The sequence below is a fragment of the Lepus europaeus genome, chromosome 9 (genome assembly GCF_033115175.1).
Source record: "Lepus europaeus isolate LE1 chromosome 9, mLepTim1.pri, whole genome shotgun sequence".
Classification (NCBI taxonomy): Eukaryota; Metazoa; Chordata; class Mammalia; order Lagomorpha; family Leporidae; genus Lepus; species Lepus europaeus.
In genome coordinates, this window is record NC_084835.1 from 40,958,439 (window position 1) to 40,980,958 (window position 22,520).

At 40.6% G+C, this 22,520-nt stretch overlaps 1 protein-coding gene across 1 annotated transcript in view; it reads right to left on the reverse strand.

The window, feature by feature from the left end:
• Window positions 1–3,320: 3,320 nt before the first annotated feature.
• LOC133766252 (histone deacetylase 2-like) overlaps window positions 3,321–22,520 on the reverse strand; it is a 43,133-nt gene continuing 23,933 nt past the window's right edge. Inside the window, exon 2 of the mRNA XM_062199967.1 lies at window positions 3,321–4,091. Within this exon, the coding sequence (XP_062055951.1) occupies window positions 3,586–4,091 (506 nt within the window). The 3' untranslated portion in view covers window positions 3,321–3,585. The remainder of the gene's footprint in view (window positions 4,092–22,520) is intronic.

Consider the following 22,520-nt stretch of genomic DNA (forward strand, 5'->3'; position numbering starts at 1 on the left):
TAACCAGTTCTCTCGGGATAACTACAGACACCAATTAGACGGCTAACCATGTTTCTTACCTATTTGCTTTTCTCCACCCAACCACTAATATGCCTAAGATGAAAATTATTAGCCCAAACTCAGGCCTGAATGGGTGAAAAGCAATACGTGCTGAAGCACAGAACACTTCATTTGTCCTCTTTCAAACGCTCTGCAGCCTGAAAACCCTCCTGTGTGCAAGGCAGAAAGAAGCCAGCTTTTATCTGACAGGCTGTTTAAGAGGTTTGACCTCTGGCTTCCTTTACATCCCTGAACTTAACTTTTCATGTAGTAGGTGGTGTCCAGCATTTTTTTTTTCATGCAAATTTCCTTGTCAAAACTACAAAGGAACATTTGATCAAAGGTCAGCAGCCTCCTTTTGTATTCTGATTTGATAAAGTAATTTCTATTTCATCTTTGGCTCAGAGGCCAATTTGGGAAAGTGCTTTCTGACAGAGACACTACCCACGGAGGCCTTCCTTGCTCTCTTTAGGGTTAGCCCATCTCCTTCCTTGTTCTTCTTTTAAATCTTACTGGTTTTTTGATTGGTATATGTTTTCACTTTTTAATGGGATAATTCAGTTGGCCATCGAAGGAGACTGAACTTTGTTGTTAACTGTGGTTGAATTACTAGTAGATAGATAGTACTCTAGCAGTATTGGTCACCTTTTTTTTTTTTTTAATCAACATGTTTATCTCATACGAGTTTTTTAAAGTACTTCAGACATATCTTGCAGGACTTATGTAAAGATGAGTCTAGGAAGTTATTAGTAAGGGCCAAGTAATGAATTTTGCTCTTTCTTGACAGCCTTTTGTCTTGCTAAGAATAAGGAAATGAAGAACAAATACAGTCTTAGTTTATATAAATATAAATATAACCAACTTCTGCAGTCATTTGACTCACGGAAAACCCAGGTTGAATAAACAAAGTCATTCATTCAGCACGGTACATGTGCAGGTACTGAAGGGAAAGTAAATTCTGAGGTGCTAGAAGATGGGCAAATATCCATTTGAATTTTTATCAAGATTATCTTTTCGTATATGGTAGAGAACCTTGAAAACTTCAGTCTGATATTAAAGCCCAGATATTAAAAAATTATATTGCAAAATCAACACTGTAACAATTAGGTTTAAAGAGACAATACCCCTGATTATAACACAAAAATTCCATCAGACAAAGAAGATACTGTCAAGTAAAAACTTGGTGAACTAAATAACATTTGCCATGTAGAATACTTCACTGTTTAATAAAAGAGACAGTGACCACTAGAAGAAAGAGACTTTGAGAGCATACTGACTGGGTTTGAACCCAAGCCCTGCTACTTCCTAGGTATTTGACCTTGTGTAAGTTACTGAGACCCAGCTTGCATATCTATAAAATGAGGATAATTAGAGCTCCAGTACAGAAATACTCAGTAGATACTACATTTCCTTTCTTTACAATTTATAATAATGCAATTCTAGAAAACCATATAATAAATCTAGTAATAGTGTTGTGGAAAAGGCAGGTGGAATCATTGGCATTAAAGGTTCCACAGCTAAGAAGTAGATCATGGTTTTGTGTTCTGATAGTCTCTCTCCCAAAGTCATGAGCTCTTTCCTCTATTTTCCTAATAGGAATTGGAACAGAAAAACTTAGAATTCCTTTGCACTGAGGAATCCAAAATGCTTCCCTGACAAAATAACTTTCTTCTTTTACTTATCCCACCCTCATCCTAAAAGTTTTATTAATTTAATTGGCACTTTATAGAGCAAGCAGCCATTTAGTCCTGTCTAATCTTATTTATAAAGTCTGATCCTTGTGCATCACCAACAGTTTGCTCTCCCTCAGGTCAAGTTGAATGTCTCTTTGGGGTTTCTCTTTGCCTGATTCAATGCTTACACATTTTCCCCGGGATTCTAAAAACACTGCTTACTATTTAAACATATGATCAACTGCAACTTATTTATTTATTTATTTATTTATGAGAGAGAGCGAGCGCAAATACGCTTCCATCTGCTAGTTCATCCCCTATCCACAATTAGTTGGGGCTTGAACAAGGCAGAAGTTGGGATCCAGGAACACAATCTGGGTCTCACACGTTCAAGGCAGGAACCCAATTACTTGAATCCATCATTACTGCATCCCAAAGTCTGCATCAGCAGAATGCTGGAGTCAAGAGCCAGAGCTGGAACTGAATAACATACTTGATTGTGAAATGTGGGCGTCCTTACCATGAGGCTAAATGCCCACTTCACAACTTTTTTTTTTTTAAGAATTATTTATTTGAAAGGCAGAGTTATGGAGAGGCAGAGGCAGAGAGAGAGAGAGAGATCTTCCATCTGCTGGTTCACTACCCAATTGGCCGCAATGGCTGGAGTTGTACCAGTCTGAACCCAGGAGCCTGGAACTTCTTCCAGGTCTCCCACATGGGTGCAGGGGCCCAAGGACTTGGGGCATCTTCCACTGCTTTCCCAGGCCACAGCAGAGAGCTGGATCAGAAGTGGAGCAGCCCGGACTTGAACCGACACTCATATGGGATGCCAGCACTGCAGGTGGAGGCTTTACCTGCTACACCACTGCGCTGGGCCTCCAAATTGTTTCTTTACACAGATCTAAGGGCCTTTTCAGTGGGTATCTAGGGGAAAACTTAAAAATCAAAGCTATCTTTGATCTATGTGGTCAGTCCCAAGGCAGTGTGTCAGGGAAAGACACAACAGACCTACAACCTAGGGAACTGTGGAGAATTCAAACTCATTGCTTAAATCTTTTAATACCTAGAAACAGGGGTGGGCACTATGCACAGCAACTTAAGCTTCATCTTGGAACATCTGTATCACATATCAGAGTGCCAATTTGAGTTCAGGCTATTGTGCCTGGGATCCATCTCCCTGCTGATTTACCTGGAAACCAGCAGGACATGGTTCAAGTACTTGAGTCCCTACCACACATATGGGAGACTGGAATTGGAGTTCCTGGCTCCTAGCTTTAGACCGGCCCAGTCCTGGCTGTTGTTGTCATTTGAGAACTGAACCAACCTCTGTGTTACTCTGCCTTTCAAAAAAGAAAAAAAAAAGAAAAGAAAAAAAAAAAGCTCAGGAATAGAAGAAGAGCCTCTGTAAAGTACACACTCCCTTACTTTTCTTGTCCATTCTGCAGGCCAATGGGCCCACCCTTCCTCAACCTCAGAATGCCCAGGTTTTTTCTCCCCAAATCTTCCCTATTCCTTTCTCTAGTCCATTGTCATGTAGATTTACAAGGCTTTCTTTCCAATCTTTTTTTTTTTTTTTTTTTCAGAAAGGCCAATTACTTCTTTAATAGATCAGCTTTTTGACATAATAACTCACATCAATTTTAAATACTATCACATAAAGCATGGTGGAGAAAAGAAATTTTGCTTCATAATTAGAAAAACTCACAATAAAACTTGCCAAGGAAAACAAAAACAAAAAAAGCAATTTTGAAAATAAATACAGTCCATGCCAAAGTAGTATAAAATGAAGCTAGAAGTCCTCAAAAAGAAAACATTTTTCTTCCCCAGTATTTTTTCTTTTTAAATGGTTTCTTGAAATTGATGACTTTCAAATTCAAGGGTTGCTGAGCTGTTCTGATTTGGCTCCTTTGGTATCTGTTTTTTCACTACTGCTATCCTTGGATTTATCTTCTTCCTTAACATCTGCTTTTTTGTCCTCTGTTTCTTTCTTGTCTTCTTCAATTCTAGCTTTCTTTGCTCCTTTTTTATGATCTGATACATTTCTACGACCTCCTTCTCCTTCATCTTCAGAATCTGAGAATTCTTCATCACAAGCTATCCGCTTGTCTGATGCTCGAATAGAAATTCTCTTGTCTGGGTCTTCTCCATCTTCATCTCCACTATCTTCATGGACAGCATCTTCAGGAATAGCTTGCATTTGGACACCAGGTGCATGAGGTAACATTCGCAAATTTTCAAATAAACGCTGTTTTATCTTTTCCATGTACTCTGGAGTGTTCTGGTTTGTCATGTTTGAAGGGCTAATATGCAGTTTGAAGTCTGGTCCAAAATACTCAAAGTAATCATTATATGTCTTTCCAATCTTAAAGAGACTTTTTCCTTCCAGTGGGTAAGAAGGGAGAAAAAAACCTATCACTCTTGCAAGTGTCCTCAGTGAGCTAGAGCAGTAGGGGGAAATTGCTACATACAAGATCGATATGAGCCCCCTCTGTGCTGTGACTGCTTCAGCTCTGGTTTTATGCAGAAAAAGGAAAAATGTTAAGGATGGGGGTTGTTTAGGAGAGGGAAGTACCCCTGAGCAACCATTAGTTAATCAGGTCACAGGTAAGGAGAAGCAGGCAGTCACCTCCTGTCTGATATTTAGGGAGAAATGAATCAAGGTCCTGAAGTAATCAGGCCAGTGGAAGCAGATAGTTAATGGCCTTGCCAAGCAAGTCGTCTTTCTTTTGTTTGATGCTCCACCTGCAGTGAGCAGAGGTGGATCTTGGGTCCACATTTTTCAAAGCTGAAAGCAGTCCTCCCCACCACGTGGCTTCACAACAGCCACTGTGCACCGACTCGGGCTGAAACTAAATCACCCTGCACTTCTCTTTCTCTTCACTGTTGTTGGGGGATTAAGGACAATGAAGTTGTACTGGGAGGTGCTGTGATCATCCAGATTGCCCAAGATGTCTGGATGTGGGCCCCTAATTAACACCATTACCATCACTGGTAGGTATTCAAATGATCTAGTGCTGTTCTCAGGTGCTCAAGATCTTTCTCCCCTTTTCTTTTAAAGGAATAGAAGAGTCTTGCTGTACAGACCGTAGACTTTCCAGGCAGTGAATCTCAGTAACCTTGTGCCTAATTATCTACGACCTGAAAAGGAACACCTCCTTTCTGTCTGTTGGCCCCTCTCTCTGTCCCTTTAACTCTCAACTAAATTAATTAAAAATAAAAACAAAAAACAGGGGTGGGCATTTGATCCGACAGGGAAGACGCCTATGGGGATACCCACACCCCTCACTGGAGCATCTAGTTAAATTCTGGCTCCAGCTCCTGACCCCAGCTTTGTACTAACACAAATCCAGGGAGGCAGCAGTCATAGCACAAGTGATTGGATTCCTGCAACCCACATGGGAGACCTGGATGGGGTTCCTAGCTCCTAGCTTTGGCCTGGCAGAGCCCTAGCATTTGCAGGAATTTGGGGGAGTGAACCAGCAGACAGAGAACCCTTGTCTCTCAAAAGATTAAAGGGAGCACCTCTTGGAACCCTGAATTCTGTATAGCGTGGATACAAACAAGTAAAAGTGGTGAATATAACAGTGGCTTGTCTACTGCTTTCTATATATGCTATATGAATATTTTGTTGTCAAATATGCAAGCTAAATACCTCCAATGGTATTTTTCTTTTTTTCAGTAACAGCTTGAATGTAATATAATTAACATATGACACAATTCACCCACTTAAAGTGTAGAATTCAATGGTTTTTAATATATTCATAGAGAATTTACCATAATCAATTTTAGGATGTTTTTCTCACTCCAAAATGAAACCCTTTACCCACTGAATGTCACTTTCTATTCTCCCCTAACCCTCTGAGCTGTTGGTACTCTCTAATTTACCTTTGCCACAGTATAGTGGGGCTCTTTTTAAGCCTGCTTTTAAACCAGTAGAAAAAAACCTGTATCTCACAGTATTGAGCAGTACAGGCAGTGCTAAGATTGGAGTAAAACACACAGAGTCAGGGCTTTCGATGGTTTTAGTGAGATGGGCAAGAGCTAGGAAAACTGACCTGGATTTAAGGCCTGGCTCTATACTAGTAAGTTTTGTATTTTTAGATAAGCTCTTTTGAATTTATTTCTCAACTACAAAATGGGGATAATCATTTCTACTTTTTACATTTGTTGTAAATATTAAATAAGAGCACATGTAAAGCACTTAGCAGCATTCCTGGAATACCATAAGTGCTCATTACATATTAATTAATATTACCATATTAATTCCAGTCATTCACAAAAACTCTGCAGAATGGATTCTAGTCCATCAGACAACCTATTCTGCTACAACCTGACAGTTCTACTTCTTCTAAGGCGAGAAGCTGCCAACAGGTCAATTGTGAGGATGATTTCTGGAGAAGGATCCCAGGCAACAGTCGTTCAACAAGTGAACGAGAGTTGAGTAAGTGAAGGCAGGAAGTAGAAACACCTCTCTCAAAAAACTCGGTAGTGGGTTAAACCACAACTTGTTAGGCTCATATCCATGTTTGAGTCCCAGCTGCTCTGGTTCCAATCCATGTCCCTGCTAACACACCTGGGAAAGCAGTAGAAGATGGCCCAAGTGCTTGGGCCCCCGCCACTCACATGTGAAACATGGATGGAATTCCAGGCTCCAAGATTTCACCTAGCATAGTCTCTGGGTGTTGCATCCATTTGGAGAATGAACCAGTGGATGGAAGATCTCTTTTGGTCTCTCCCTCTCTCTCTGTCACTCTGGCTTTCAAATACATACAGGGTATGTATTTGAAGGGGTTGGCACTCTGGTGCAGCAGGTTAAAATTCAAGTCCCGGCTGCTCCACTTCCAAACCAGCCCCCACACCCATGTGGGAGACACAGAAGAAGCTCCTGGCTTCTGAATAGCTCAGCCTTGACCATCATAGCCATTTGGGGAGTTAACCAGCAGATGGAAGACCCCTCTCTGTGTCTCTCCTTCTCTCTTTTTCAGTAACTCTGGTTTTCAAATAAAATAAACAAGTCTTTTTTAAAATAAAGAAAAATTGGGCAGTGACTTCAGAGACAGTCTCTGTAGGATACAGTGGGTTTACAGATGTTTGCTGACCACTGGGGAAAGAACCAAAAGCAAGGAGCCAGATTAGAGATGCCAGAGAAAAGTGGATGAAGGACTTAAGCATAGGTAAACAGACACGATTATCCTGAAAATAAGTGCAATGTGAATAAATTTATTATATAAGCATTTTTCAAAGATTTCCCTGAAAGCAGAACCTGAGACTAATATCTCCATGCTATGTTGTTATTTCAGATTCTGACCCCAGAGAGTAAAAGTATAGAATAACAGGAGAGAAATGACAAGGAAGGAAGGACAGTTTCTACGAGTTCTTGGCCTGTCTATAGGCAACAGGTGCTTAACACTAATGGCTCTCCCAGAACCTCATGAAACACATTTCAGAACTGCCTAGCTAAGGGGCAAAAGGGCTAATATTAATCTTTTGCCCTTTTCCCTAAGCCAAAATGGTCTCTTGAGATAAATCTTTTGCATTTCTGGTATGAAAAATTTTGAGAGTGGATTTCTAAGGATAATCCATGTTGTGCCTTTTAAAAAGCCCCATGATGGAAAATAAAATCTGCAGGGCTCTTGCCTATGTGGAAGTCTGTGCAATTATATCCAAGTAAAGCCTAAAATCTGCATAGAACTATCACCAAGTAGTGCCTTGGTTGACAAGTGGAGCTGAGAAGATTTTACACTAATAGACAAGACATCCCACATGAAGAGCCATCACTACCGGGGTTTTTTAGACACGAGGCCCTATTTTAAGCACACAGATTTAACTCATTTAAGCCTTACAACCACCTTGCACGCCAAGGGAGAAAACTGAGGCACAGAACTTTGAGTAACCTACTTGAGATTGCACAGTTAAGCAACAAAGAGTCAGCTGAGATTCAGCACCCAAGCTCCCAATCACTGCACTGCACTACACAGCCTCTGATAAAACTGGTGTGGCTGAAGCAGGGGCAGGGGATTGTACGCATGTTGGACAGCGCCCACTCATTTACATTTCCCTCTGTTTCCTTCTGCCTAGCAGGCCATAAACAACTTCCATTCAGGCTTAGGTAGAACATTCAAGGACTTTGGAAGTTGTGTTTGATTTAATTTTATCCACCTTCTTGTCTAAAGTGAAACAGAACCCCAAAAAGAGCCAACTGGATAACTTAACATAAACTTGGCGCCTCTTGGAGTTGCAAGGTCTCATTTATTCTATTGAAATAATTTAGTGATCACCACTAAGAGTCACTTCTATAGTATGCTCAATAAGGTTGACTTAAACTTAAGAATATTTTAACTACACCTAGCATCAAATTTTTAAAAAGGTAGTCATAGTTATAATTGACTAACTCTTCAAAATTAGGCATTTATGTTACAGCACACCTCAGTTTGAATTCACCACTTGTCCAGGACTGAATAGTCAAATATAGAGACTGGCGCTGTGGCAAAGCAGGTAAAGTCACTGCCTGCAGGGCTGACATCCCATATGGGAAAACACTTTATTAGCATTAATAGTTCTTACAATGATTACATATTCAAATGATATCCTTTTGGTTATACTGGGTTAAACAAACGCATTATTAAAATTAATGTCACCTATTCCTTTTTACTTTTTGAAATGTGCTTGAACATTTTAGATGGTGTATGTAGCTCACATCATACACCTATTGGACAAATCTGGTTTCTGCTGTCTTCCCCACTCCCATTCAAACTTTCCCAGTCATTACACTACAGTGATCAATCTTGCTCTTTCTCAAATACCCCTGATATATTCCTAACATGGGGGCTTTCTGTTATTGTTGCTGCTGTTTTTTCAATGCCTATAAATTAAAAAGAAAAATGTTTTCCTACTTTGATGGACTACTTCATCTTTCGGCTTTGCATTTCAAACTTGCCTTCGCTCCACTAAGGGATGTTCCACATCTTTGAGTGAAGTTGAAGGACTGGCTCATAGCTTAATTATCATTAAAAGAGTCTTTAGCCGGGTGATGTTGACTTGTCTGGCTTTCCGACAAGAACAGAGTCCCATCCACTCATTCACAGATGCTGAAATTGCTTCCTTCAGTCTGGGTCCTTATGTGTTAGTACCAGTAGAGGGCAGCAGAGCCCTTTCCACTAGAGCATTTGGAATAAACACTGCTAAGGAAGATTTTGGCTGTGCAGTTATAGTCAAGCCTGGCTCAGGGAGTAATAGCCGATGAGTCCCATTATGTCCAGGATGGGGCACTTGACAATGACATTTCCTTCCATTTCTAATTATTTAGATGACTCAAACTTCTGAAGAAATGGAATTTGTATATTTGGAAGTTAGAGCATTATAGCAATCATGTCTGAAAAACAGTGTCACTATTTATTTTATGTTCCCATTCTCATCTACCCCTCATTTTCTATTTTCTCTCTTCATTTTATTTCTGTTTAAGAAGTGGCTAAGGTCGTAGGTCTGGTTTAAGCTGACATCAATGGATTGATAATTTTTTGTTCCACTCCTCTGCCTGAATTTTCACTAGTTGGAACTGGCTTTTGTGATTCACAATTCCTTTATTTATCTCTAAAGATTACTCTTAAAGGTAGATGGTCTTAACTCTAACTTTATGTAAGACCCAAAAATGATTCTGAACATTATTAACCCATTACTATCATAAGACTGAGAAGTTTCAATAAAAACAGATATATAGAATTAATAATTCCTGCAAGTGAGGCAGATAAAATGCTCACAGTTCTTTCAGTCATGCCATCTAGTCATGTGGATATGTTTCCTAAGAACATAAGAAAAAAGTTTCAGAAGTGAGTGTTTGGCACAGTGGCTAAGATTTCTGAGTGCCTAGGTTCGAGTTCCCATTCTGCTTCTAATTCCAGCTTCCTGCTGATGTGCACCCTGGGAGGTGGCAGGTGATGGCTACTGAGAGAAAATATTTGTAAAGATGTTTCCAGAGAAGGACTAGTATCTGGACTATAAAAGAATTAAAACTTAAAATCAAAACTTAACAGTAAAACAACAAACAAGGAAATGAGAAAATAGCCAAAAGACATTTCCCTGAGGAAGACATATTTTTCAGCAAGTAAACACATGAGAAAATGTGCAACACCATCAGCCATGAACGAAATGCAAAGTAAAACCACACTAAGCTAACACTGCACACCTATCAGAACGGCTAAAAGAAAACAGTGAGAACACCGAATGCTGAAGAGGATGAGAAGGGACTGGATCAACTGCTTGGGTCCCTGCTATACTCATGGGAGACCAAGGTTGAGTTCCTGGCTTTGGCCTGGCCCAGCCCTTTCTGTTGCAAGCATTTTGGGAGTGAAACAGCAGATAAAAGACATTCTTTCCCCATTACCTCTCTCTGCTATCAGAGAATTAAATACATCTTAAAAAACCCAATTTCTCAAAAAGTATCTTTAAAATCCAACAGCTAGTGAGGGTGTTTGTAAGGAATTAAAAAGTGCCTTGGTCAATTAGTGATTTTCAGATTGAACTCTTAGCTAGAAATTTAAATAAACTGATTCTAGAAAGATGTTTCACTTTCCAGTTTTTTTTTTCTGACTTAATTCTTTTTTTTTTTAACTTTTATTTAATGAATATAAATTTCCAGTGTACAGCTTATGGATTACAATGGCTTCCCCCTCCCATAACTTCCCTCCCACCCGCAACCCTCCCCTCTCCCGCTCCCTCTCACCTTCCATTCACATCAAGATTCATTTTCAATTCTCTTTATATACAGAAGATCAATTTAGTATAAAGATTTCAATAGTTTGAACCCATATAGAAACACAAAGTGAAACATACTGTTTGAGTACTAGTTATAGCATTAAATAAAAATGTACAGCACAGTAAGAGATGCCACCTGCCTTTACCTGGCCAGCTCTTCTCCCAGGCCAGCCAAGTAATGAAAGTCAACAGAGTGCCTTCCCCTAGGAGGTTCACACCTCCCTTAGGATATACCCCATGTGAAGAGATAGATAGGTCTGGGCCTCTTAACTTACAAGGCCTAAAGCCCACCAGATTATTATCAAGCCCCTTCTATCAGGTTCTATTTGCCTCTCAATCAGAAAACTTAATTGTAGCTTAGATAGCACCTTTCTTAGCTCCTCTAATAATGACTCTGTCCTTTGTTCTAGACCCTGTCTAGCGCACTTGGGCCTCATTCCTTTGTAATCATAACCTCTACTCTACCACCAATGGCTCTACTCCCAACCTGTGTGTACTGATGGTCCTCTTCCCCACTTAATGCTGTATAATTGTTCAAACCTGGTAAATGCCACTCTTAGGATCATTGGTTACTATCCTCACTCTGTCTTTTATGACCTTGTCTAAATATGATCAGACTCGGTAAACTTGGAAAGCTTCCATAGCCTTGGCAACTCATGATGAGAGCCTAGGGTGGTTACTGGTGCCATAAACTAGAGTGTCAATTTGTTGGGTCAACAACAGGAGCCACTGTGCACTTGCTCCTCATGTGGGATCTCTGTCCTTAATGTACTGTACATTTTGATTTAATGCTATAACTAGTACTCCAACAGTATGTTTCACTTTGTGTTTCTATGTGGGTGCAAACTGTTGAAATCTTTGTACTAAATTGATCTTCTGTATATAAAGAGAATTGAAAATGAATCTTGATGTGAATGGAAGGGGAGAGGGGAGGGTTGCGGGTGGGAGGGAAGTTATGGGAGGGGGAAGCCATTGTAATCCATAAGCTGTACACTGGAAATTTATATTCATTAAATAAAAGTTAAAAAAAATTTCACTTTCCAGTTTTTAAAGAGCACGCAATACTTTTTACAAAAAGGATCACAGTCACTTCTTCATCTCCATTCTTCATGGAGAATACAATGTTTAGGAAGAAAAATTTTGACCTTGGCATGCTGGTCAAATAAGGTAGCAGGCAGTGACTGTAAGCTTCCTTCATTCTCTGCTCGGTAGGATGCCACCAAGGTGCCTGTCTATCATGTCTCAGCAATAGTTTTGAATCAGCACTCACTGAATTGCTCATCAAACTTGTGTCACTGTTTTGATACCTTGTACTTACATGGATACCCGCTATCATGCTCTGGTTGTCTTTATTGTGAGGACTGTTAGGCTCCAAAAAGAGTCTGTTTAGACAAATAGTCTCCAAATGCTTAAGGGCCAAAGGAGAGAGACATGAATTTGTTAAGCCATAATCATAGCTACTATACCAATAGCCACTGGAAGATTTCATTGCTGTTTATGGCCACACAAATCAGTCTCAGGCTGGATTGTCTGGGCTTTGTTTGAATTTGGTACTTAACTTTGAACTGTAGGTTTTGAAAATTTCCACTCATTCTTGGGCATATAACCTTAAGAAATTGGATTCTCAAGAGATAGTTGAAGATAGTGTTGAGCACGCATTTTAGATATAAAATAGGATTAAAGAGTTTCATCCTGTTGAAATGTTTTATCAGTTGAGCCCCTGAATACAAATGTATTCCTGAAAGCAGTTTAAGGCAGCTATAGGAAGGAGAATAAGAAAAGATTTCTAATATTAGACATGCAGGACTGAGAAAGAGATGAGAAAAAAAAAAGACTACACAAGTGGATATGGGATAGACATTTCTTTTTTGAATAGTGAAGATATTCTGAGGGAAAACTCTATTTTCCCTTAAAATAACTCCATGCAACACAAATACACCAATAAATATTTATTCAAGAGTCTAATCTAGATTTAAGAAATGGGGAAAAGATTTTTGCCTTCTGAATCCATCCTTATAGTGAAAAAAATGCTGAATTATGAATTAAACTGCCAATGATACAAACTTAGGAACTACACAGGACACATGAAGTATGTTTTCAATAAAAATTCAATGAACCTTCCTTTATCCCAGGTGTGGGACCAGACGCTATGAGTACTGACTGAGTTTAGGCTATGCTACCCCAAAATAGGGCACCCTGGCTTTTGAGAAAGCAGCAAAAGCAGAAATGTCTCTCTGACCTCCTCATGCTGTTTCCCCTGAAACTAAACATAAATGAATTCTCTAACATTCCTTTTAAAGTAGGACACAACACACTTATTCCAAAGGGGTCTTCCCTGTACTGGGAGGAAAGAAATGAAGCACAGCGACACCAAGAAAAGTCTTACCCACAAGCTCTGCTAAGTTTCCACAATTTTATTGTCATTAGAGCTCACCTTTTTTAATACTTAGAATCATGGTTTTATTATGAAGGATTCACATACGAGGCCTGGGAAGGTACAGAGGATGCATCATCCTCCTAGCCCATCAGAGACCACCCCCTTTCATCCAATCATATTTTCCAGTACTGTCCACTATCCTACCTTTTTCATATTTGAAAGGCAGGCAGGCAGGCAGAGAGTGAGAGCCAAAGAGAGAAACCATCCACTGACTCACGCCTCAAATGCCCACAAGCTGATCCAGGAGGAAGCCAGAAGCCTGGAACTCAATCAGTTGTCCCACACTTGAATCAGGGGCCTTAGTACTTGAAAAACCATTCTCTGTCTCCCCAGGTACACATCAGCAGGAAGCTGGGATTGGAAGACAAGCTGTGACTCAAACCCAGGCACCCTGATGTGAGATGCAGGTGTTCCAAGTGGTGTGTTAACCGCTGTACCAAATGCCTGCCCCAACTGTCTGTTTTTCATCAAACCTAAGGACGAACATACACAGGTTTCCCTGTTTCTTTGGGTTTCCATTTCTGAAGGTTCCCATATCATGTAAAACTTGTATTAAATAAAATATGTATGAAACCTTAGCCATGAACCCAGGGATAAGTAAAAAAGAGAAAATACTTTCTCCCCTAAAATTTTGGGCTGGCATTGTGCCATAGTGTGTTAAGCCACCACCTGCATTGCCTATTGCCAATTTTTATATCTGGCAATTAAAAAATTAGAACTGGCTTGTAGAAGTTACAAGAGATGAAAATACACATGAGTCCAAGCTTAGATCAGCATTCAGTAATGACTTGGAACATTTCCCCATTAAGCATAGTGTTTTCTAAAGCTTTAGAAGATGTTGTTTATTTCATGACCCCACATTTTCTGAGTGTGTTGATTTGCTTACTACAGTAGAAATCATTATCTGTTCAGGGCAGGCATCTCAAACAATGAACTCCTGTGAGTTTATCATTTGCAGAATTTAAAAAGCTGCTGTTCCTGAATTCTGAAACATTTAACGAGCTACAATTATAAAGGTATATTATTCAAAGTATAGGGTACTAAAAAAATAATAGTAAGTATCCCTTTTTTTAAAAAAAACTACAATCCACTTGCAGAGATAAATGATTATAATGAAAGTTTAGTCAGTGTTTGGTGGCATATTTAGTAAGTACTAATACTATACGGGAATATAGTTTGTTGAAGGGCAGGTAGTTTTATCTGTTTTGTTAGTAATGGTTAGTGATCAATGACATTTTTTTCTGAATGAATGAGCAACACAGGCAACAGGTATTAGACAGAAAGAGCTGTATGGAAGGAGTAGTCCTCAAAGGCACCATGGAGGATGTGAAATTGGAGTTAACTACACAGAATTTTTTAATCCTATACTAATGCCTTAATTACTATACTGGAGAAGAGGAGTACAAAAATCAAGTCAATCACTATTGTAAGATGATCCCAAGAATCTGACAGAGAGTTAAATAGTCAGCCCTCTGTCTTCCCACTATCTCCTATAATTCAAAAATGTACAGAAAAGCAAAACTCCAACAATACAATTATGAAATAGTCACTAGTCTGAAAATAAATAGTATGGTACTTTAAAAAAAGTGTATACAGTCTCTTTTTCTTGCCTGTCATTTCATTTTTTTGCTATTAAATTTATCTTAATTTTTTATTTATAAAAAAGGAACAAACTTCATGTATTTCAAATATGCAATTTTAAGAGCATAATGACTCTTCCTACCCTACCTGCCACCCCTCACTCATTCTCACCCTCCTTCCTTTTCTTATTGTTTTCATCTTTACAATGACACACTTTCAGTTTTCTTTTTATTTTTTTTAATTTTTGACAGGCAGAGTGGACAGTGAGAAAGAGACAGAGAGAAAGGTCTTCCTTTTTGCCGTTGGTTCACCCTCCAATGGCCGCTGTGGCTGGTGCGCTGTGGCTGGCGCACCGCGCTGATCCGAAGGCAGGAGCCAGGTGCTTCTCCTGGTCTCCCATGGGGTGCAGGGCCTAAGCACCTGGGCCATCCTCCACTGCACTCCTGGGCCACAGCAGAGAGCTGGCCTGGAAGAGGGGCCACCGGGACAGAATCCGGTGTGCCAGCGCCGCAAGGCGGAGGATTAGCCTGTTGAGCTGCGGCGCCGGCCACACTTTCAGTTTTCTTTATAATCACCTTTTCATTTCTTCCTAAACATAGTTCCAGAGTCCTGGGAAGGAGTAAAATTTCAGAGGGACAGAAATGCTGCCCTCTCTGTCCCTGGGCGGCAGAAGGGGTTCCTTCTCTTTTGTTTTCCAGCCTGCAGGCTGAAGGAGCATTAGGCACAGTAGTCTGTTCTGCATTGTTTTCCTAATGTGCAGCCTTGCCACACCCCCTCTCTCAAACCTATTTCCAGCCCCTACCCTAAGTCAACAAACAGCACAGCCCACGCATGCACGCATGCACATCGGGTATGTATCCGTGTTCCAAGAAAATCAAATTCAGTTTCTTCTTAATAATTTCTTTTGAAAATCAACATAGTACCCCCAATGACTATGGTTTGATGACCCAAGAGATAATTGAGAGACCAGAAACACGAAAATACCAGGAGGAGTCCTGAAATCCATCGACCACTTCCTCTCTTAAGTAGAAAAACCATTTATAAGATGCCATGTCTTTGGTGATAAGAATATCTTACCATTCTCACTGCTCCAGGGACTTAGTAGTAGTGTTATTTGGTTGCAGCAATTCAGTACCACATTATTTGGGGGAAAAATTAGGAGTAAACAACCATATGTAAATGTGCATGTGTATGTGTGTGTGCAGATAACCCAAATTGATACACATAAACCATGGGTCTTCAAAAAGTCTTTGCAAAGTATGTATTCTGAAAAACACTCTATTTATATTTCAAATTTTTAGACCAAAATAAACATATCTTTGAATCCCATTTGTTTAAAAATTTTTATTTATTTATTTATTTGAGAGGTAGACTTACAGACAGTGAGAGGGTAAGATAGAAAGGTCTTCCATCCACTGGTTCACTCCCCAAATGGCTGCAATGGCCAGGGCTAGGCCAGGATGAAGCCAGAAGCCAATAGCTTCTTTTGGATCTCCCATGAAGGTGCAGAGGCCCAAACACTTGGGTCATTTTCTGCTGCTTTCCCAGGAGCATTAGCAGGGAGCTGGATCAGAAGCGGAGTACTTGGGACTCAGACCGGTGCCCATATGGGATGTGGCTCCTCAGGCAGCAGCTTTACCTGCTACATCACAGTACCAGACTCTGCTTTTCTCAGTCTTGAGCTTGAGCTCAAATGAATCCCTTAGTCCACATTTCTCTATTGTTTAATCTTCTAATTATTTAGGCCAAATATCTGAGTGGGCTCTCTTAATTCCACATCAACAAGCACTTGGACCAGATAACTGTCTGTTGTAGGAAGTGTCCTGAGTTGTATATTATCTTTTGCAGCATCCTGGGCATCTGCCTACTAGATGCCAGTAGCAAACCGCCCTTTCCAAACTATCTCCAGAAACTGACATGTGTTCCCTGCAGGGGCTATGTGGTGGAGGGGGTCACTCTTGTCCCAGGCTCATTCTTTTTTTTTATTTATTTATTTTTTTTTATTTTTGACAGGCAGAGTGGACAGTAGAGGGAGACAGAGAGAAAGGTCTTCCTTTTTGCCATTGGTTCACCCTCCAATGGCCGCCGCGGTAGGCGCGCTGCAGCCGGCGCACCGTGCCGTTCCAATGGCAGGAACCAGGTGCTTCTCCCGGTCTCCCATGGGGTGCAGGGCCCAAGAACTTGGGCCATCCTCCACTGCACTCCCTGGCCACAGCAGAGAGCTGGCCTGGAAGAGGGGCAACCAGGACAGGATTGGTGCCCCGACCGGGACTAGAACCCGATGTGCCGGCGCCGCAAGGCGGAGGATTAGCCAGGCTCATTCTTTACTCCTCTATTCTGCATACCTTTCCACCTAATCCATCAACATACCATGTTAACTCACTCCTAATATGATTATTTTTTGCACTCTCCCTTACTACCACCCCTCTACTTTGTCTACATGGATCTGACCATTCTAGGTATCTCATATAAATGATATTCTATACTATGTGTCTTTTTTATAAGTGTTTTCATTTAGTAGTATGTCTTCTAGGTTCATCTATACTGTGCCATGTGCTACAATCTCCTTTTTTTTAAAAAAAAAAAAAGATTTATTTGTTTATTTGAAAGGTGAAGTTACAGAGAGACAGAGAGAGAGAGAGAGAGGAAGAAGCAGAGAGAAAGAGAGAGAGGTTTTCCACTTGCTAGTTCACTCCCCAAATGGCCACAATGGCCACGGCTTGGCCAGATTAAAACCAGAAGACAGGAACTTCTTCCGGGTCTCCCAGGTGGGTGCAGGGGCCAAAGCACTTGGGCCATCTTCTGCTGTCCCAAACACATTAGCAGGAAGCTAGAGAGGAAGTAGAGTAGCCAGGACTCAAATCAACACTGCAGGCAGCAGCTTAACCTGCTACGCCACAGCGTCAGCTCCAATTTCCTTCTTTTTTAATGTTGAATATTGTTTCATTGCTATACACCACATTTTGTTTATCCACTCATCTGCCAGTGGACAGAATTAGAATTGTTGGATCGTCTGGTAAATTTATTTTTAATATTTTGAGGGAAAGCCATATTATTTTCCATAGCAGCTACGCCATCCATTTTATATTCCCACCAAGCATGCACAAGAATTTCAGCTTTTCCATATCCTTGTCAGCATTTATTATTTTATTATTTTCTTTTTTAAGATTTATTTATTTATTTGAAAGGCAGAGCAACAAAGAAAGAGATTTCTACCTGCTTGTTCACTTCCCAAATGGCTTCAACAGCTGGGGCTGAGCCAGGCCAAAGTCAGCAGCCAAGAGCCAGGAACCAGGAACTCCATCAGTGACTCTCACATGAGTGGCAGGGATCCAAATTCTTAGGCCATCATCCACTGCTTTCCCAGACACATTAGCATGGAGCTACATTGGAAGTAGGGCAGTCAGGACTTAACCCAGCACTCCAGTATTGGAGAAGAGTGCCACAAACAGTGGCTTCACCCACTGTACCACAATGTAAGTATCAACAATTATTTTCTGCTTTTTCCATACTAGCCATCCTAACGGGTATGAAGGGATATCTCACTGCAGGGTTAATCTGCATTTTCCAGATGAACAGTGTTGCCTAGCATCTTTCCACATATATCATCACAGGTTTTAGCACGTGCATTTTTTTTCCCTTAATACAGTGTCACATAATTTTCTAACTCTCTTGTCAACTGATTGCTATATACTATGCACCTCTTGGGACTTTGTATCCCTATCTTGGTCTTTTTCAGTGAACTTATGTTGGTTAGTGAAGGAGGAGGCTATTTTTTCCCATTTTTGTGGAAAATACATATATTTGAGTGGCAGAGAGACAGTGAGCAAGTGAATGTACTCCCTCCTGCTGATTCATTCTCCAAAAGCTTGCACTGGCTCTGAGTTGGGCTGGTTGAAGCCAGGAACTCAATCCAGACCTCCCACATGGGTTACAGGAACCCAAGTACTTGAGCCATTATCATTGCTTCCCAGGGTCTGCCTTATCAAGGGTTGCTGTCAGCGGCCAGACCTGGCAATTGAACCCAGGCACTATGATGTGTGACACAGGTGTCATTTCAATCACTAGGCCAAATGACTGCCTGATTGTCATTATTCTTTAGGCTTCTAAAGGCTATTATCCCACAGTGGTACAAGAGTAAATAAATGTTCAACTTCAGATGGCTATTGATAAGACTTCTAGAAGCTCTCTGGGTAAATTCCTTACTCAGTTAACCCACTTCTATAACTGCTACGTAACATTGTCAACTAGCTGTTTAACTTGAAAACAGAGGTTCCTCCACCCACCCACCCTTTCCCCATTTCTGTTTATTTTTACAATTTTTGACCTCAACTTTGAAGACGTACTTGGAGTCTCTAACTTTATGTACTATCCATGTTAATTAACAAAGTCCTGTTTTAAGATTTTTAAGTTTATTTAAAAGGCAAAGATGAAGGCAGAAATAGGGAGAGGAATAGGAAGATGAGATAGAGAGGGATTGAGAGGGGGGGAAAAGTGGGGAGAGAAAAAGAGAAAAGAAAGAGAAAGAGAGGGGGAGAGAGAGAGAGAGAGAGGATCAATCAAGTGCCTATACATTGGTTTGTCCCCCGCATGTCCACAACAAGTGTCCAGGGCTGGGCCAGGCAAAGTCAGGAGCTAGCAAGGTCTCCTATGTGGGTAGCAGGGACGCAACTGCTTGAAATATCTCAGGCTGTGCATTAACAGGAAGGTGGAGTGGTTAGCAGAGCCAGGACTCAAATCCAGGGATTCTGATATGAAATGTGGGTATCCCAAGTAGCAACTTAACCAGTGCATCAAATACTACCCACCCTAGTTAAGTTCTCTTCAGAAAAATTTAGAACACATTAATTTGTGTTCACTATACATTTAGATTGTATAAAAAAAAAGGACTTTCATAGTTCTATGTTAATTTTTTTCAATTTGGCATTGATGATTTTCTCTAAGAAACTCCAAAATACTTTCAGAAATATTAACTTATGGGGCCAGCATTGTTGCATAGCACGTAAAGCCATTGCCTGCAACACCAGCATCTCATATAGGCACAGGTTTATGTCCTGGCTGCTCCACTTCTGATTCAGTTTCCTGTTAATGGCCTTGAAAAGCAGTGGATGGTGGCCCAAGTACCTGGGCCTCTGCCACCCATGTGGATGACCTGGAAGAAGTCCTGGGCTCCTGGCTTCAGCATGGCCCAGCGCTGGCTATTGTGGCCATTTGAGGAGTGCACCAGTGGATGAAGGATCTCTCTCTCTGTAACTCCTTCTCACTGTCTCTCCTAACTCCAACTTTCAAAATAAGTAAATAAAAAAAGAAAAGAAACATTGATTTATACACACAGAATTCTAAACTAGCAACTCCATGAGAGCTCATTCCAATGAGCTCTTTTATCACATGGATTTCAGGTTATATTTCAATGGTGACACTCAGGTGAAATATATGAAATATATATATATATATATATGAAATCTATTCTATTTATATGAATAAAAACTAAAAAAAAGCATGCTCCACTTAATATTTGAACTTCTTATGCATTTTTGCTTCCCATCTAAGCATCCAACCCTTTGCTTGCAGAGTCTTCTTATCACACTCAAGTCAGTCCTGCATGCCGGACACTATGAATATAAAAGAGTAATCCCTCAAAAGGCTACCCATGGAAATCAGAATGAAATGTGAACAAATTCTAAAATATGATGCAGAGGATGCTTTAAGGGGAGGATGTCTACAGTTACACGGAAATGTGCTTAAAAAGCTACCTGCAATGACATGTGAGCCACACAGATCACTTATTTAAGATGCTTCCTCCCGCGTGGGAGACCAGGAGGAAGCACCTGGCTCCTGGCTTCGGATCGGCGCAGTGCACCGCCGTATTGGCCATTTAGGGGGGTGAACCAACTCTGTCTCTCTCACTATCTAACTCTATCTGTCAAAAAAAAAAAAAAAATGCTTCCTATGTATAAGGAGCCAGAGGCATCCTGTGTGGGATATATGCTTAGTCATGATCTCTGTTCCTTACTCTAATGGATAGTAAAACACTTACTGAGCTACTACCACTACCTCAAGGAAACTCGTATTAACCTTGTATACAAAGAAACAGAAACAGAGGAAGATTGGTGACTTGCCCAGTTGGAGTCATGCTTGGTATCAAAGCTTATGTTTTCCTTAATGTGCAATGCCTTTCTTAAAGTGTAAATAGAAGGATGTAGAAGGTATTAGGAGTATTGAGAAATAATTAACTGAGAGTTGGAGAAATGTTCTTGGATGAGATGGGATTTTTTTTTTTTTAATTTTTGACAGGCAGAGTGGACAGTGAGAGAGAGACAGAGAGAAAGGTCTTCCTTTTGCCGTTGGTTCACCCTCCAAAGGCCGCCGCGGTTGGCGCGCTGCGGCCGGCGCACCGCGCTGATCCCATGGCAGGAGCCAGGTGCTTCTCCTGGTCTCCCATGGGGTGCAGGGCCCAAGGACCTGGGCCATCCTCCACTGCACTCCCTAGCCACAGCAGAGAGCTGGCCTGGAAGAAGGGTAACCGGGACAGGATCGGTGCCCCGACCGGGACTAGAACCCGGTGTGCCGGCGCCGCAAGGCGGAGGATTAGCCTAGTGAGCCGCGGCGCTGGCCGAAAAATTTTTTGATACCAAGAGTTAGCGATGATGCCTTATTTTTCACCGATTCTGGTATGCATTCAAACAGCACAGAGGTGTAGTTTTATTGCTGTGTGCCATTTGGATACCTGTGGTTGTACACAGAAGTGATTTAGGGATGACATTTCCAGAACAGTTTATTTGCCCCAACAAAATTCTTGCCTGGGGCCTCTTCTCTCCTAACACAGTAACAAAATGCTTGGGACTGAAAGTTCAACATTTTTTTTTTTTTTTAACAGAAAACAAAGCCAGGGCATTAGAGAGGATAGGCTCAAATTTTTATCTTTACCAAAATATTGCTCAACTGATATAAATCAATTTACTTGTACTGGGTTTGAAATTCAACATTTGAGCCAAGTCACAATATCCCTGCCTTGAATAATTCATGTCGTTTGACATGGCTCTTTTAAGCCTTCCTGTTAAACTTGAGAATTAGCTTTTTCTTTTATTCTTCCTTAATCAAAGGTTATTTGGAGTCAACTTTGAGCAATTCCTCAAGCTGTACCTTTCAACTTGATTCAGTATTGTCAGGATTTGGAAGTAGGTTGCTGCTCGTTCTTAAGCCTGCAATATTTTTCAATGCCTTAGTAAATGATGAATAGGTTCAAAATCTAGCAAGCCATTTTCTAATTTCTCAAGGGTCTTTTTAACACCTAATTTTCTTTTCATCAGATGTTATTTACTGAATAACTCCAATCAACTGCTTAGGTATTGTAGCTTACAGTGATTCTGGCAGATAATAAATGTTAGTATAGGGAAGGTAAAAGAGAGGAACCTCAAATTCAATAACGCTGTTTGTTTGAATTGGCTCCTTTTTCATCACACTGAGTCAAAGCCAAGATCTTTGCTCAGCCATTGTGATAAGATCCTTGGGCTCCTTGTTGGTTTCCCTAGAACATTCTTATGTGTGCAAGAAACATCTAAGAAACAACATCTATTATTTATCTTAAAAATCACATTATGCTTTGCATTTTATAGGCACAGTGGGCATATTAATGTGTAATTTGTCAAAGATATAGGAACAAAGATGTTAAATTAATATGTCATACAGAGCCCAGCAGGAAAAAGTCATTCCGACTTGGAAGGTAAATGGACTAAAGCATGAAGAAGTCACAGAGGGCAAACACGTGGAAGGTAAGTCACAATAGCCTTTTCTAATGTATAGTAACCATTACACATCAAATCAAGCATGCCTTCAGAATGAGCTCAGAATCATTTTCAACACAGTCTATCAGGAAGTCACAGTTAATTTTTTTTTTAAAGATTTATTTATCTATTTGAAAGTCAGAGTTACATGGCGGCGGGGAGTGGGGGGATGTCTTCCATCCAATGGTTCACTCCCCAATTGGCTGCAATGGCTGGAGCTGCGCCGATCCAAAGCTGGGAGCCAGGAGCTTCTCC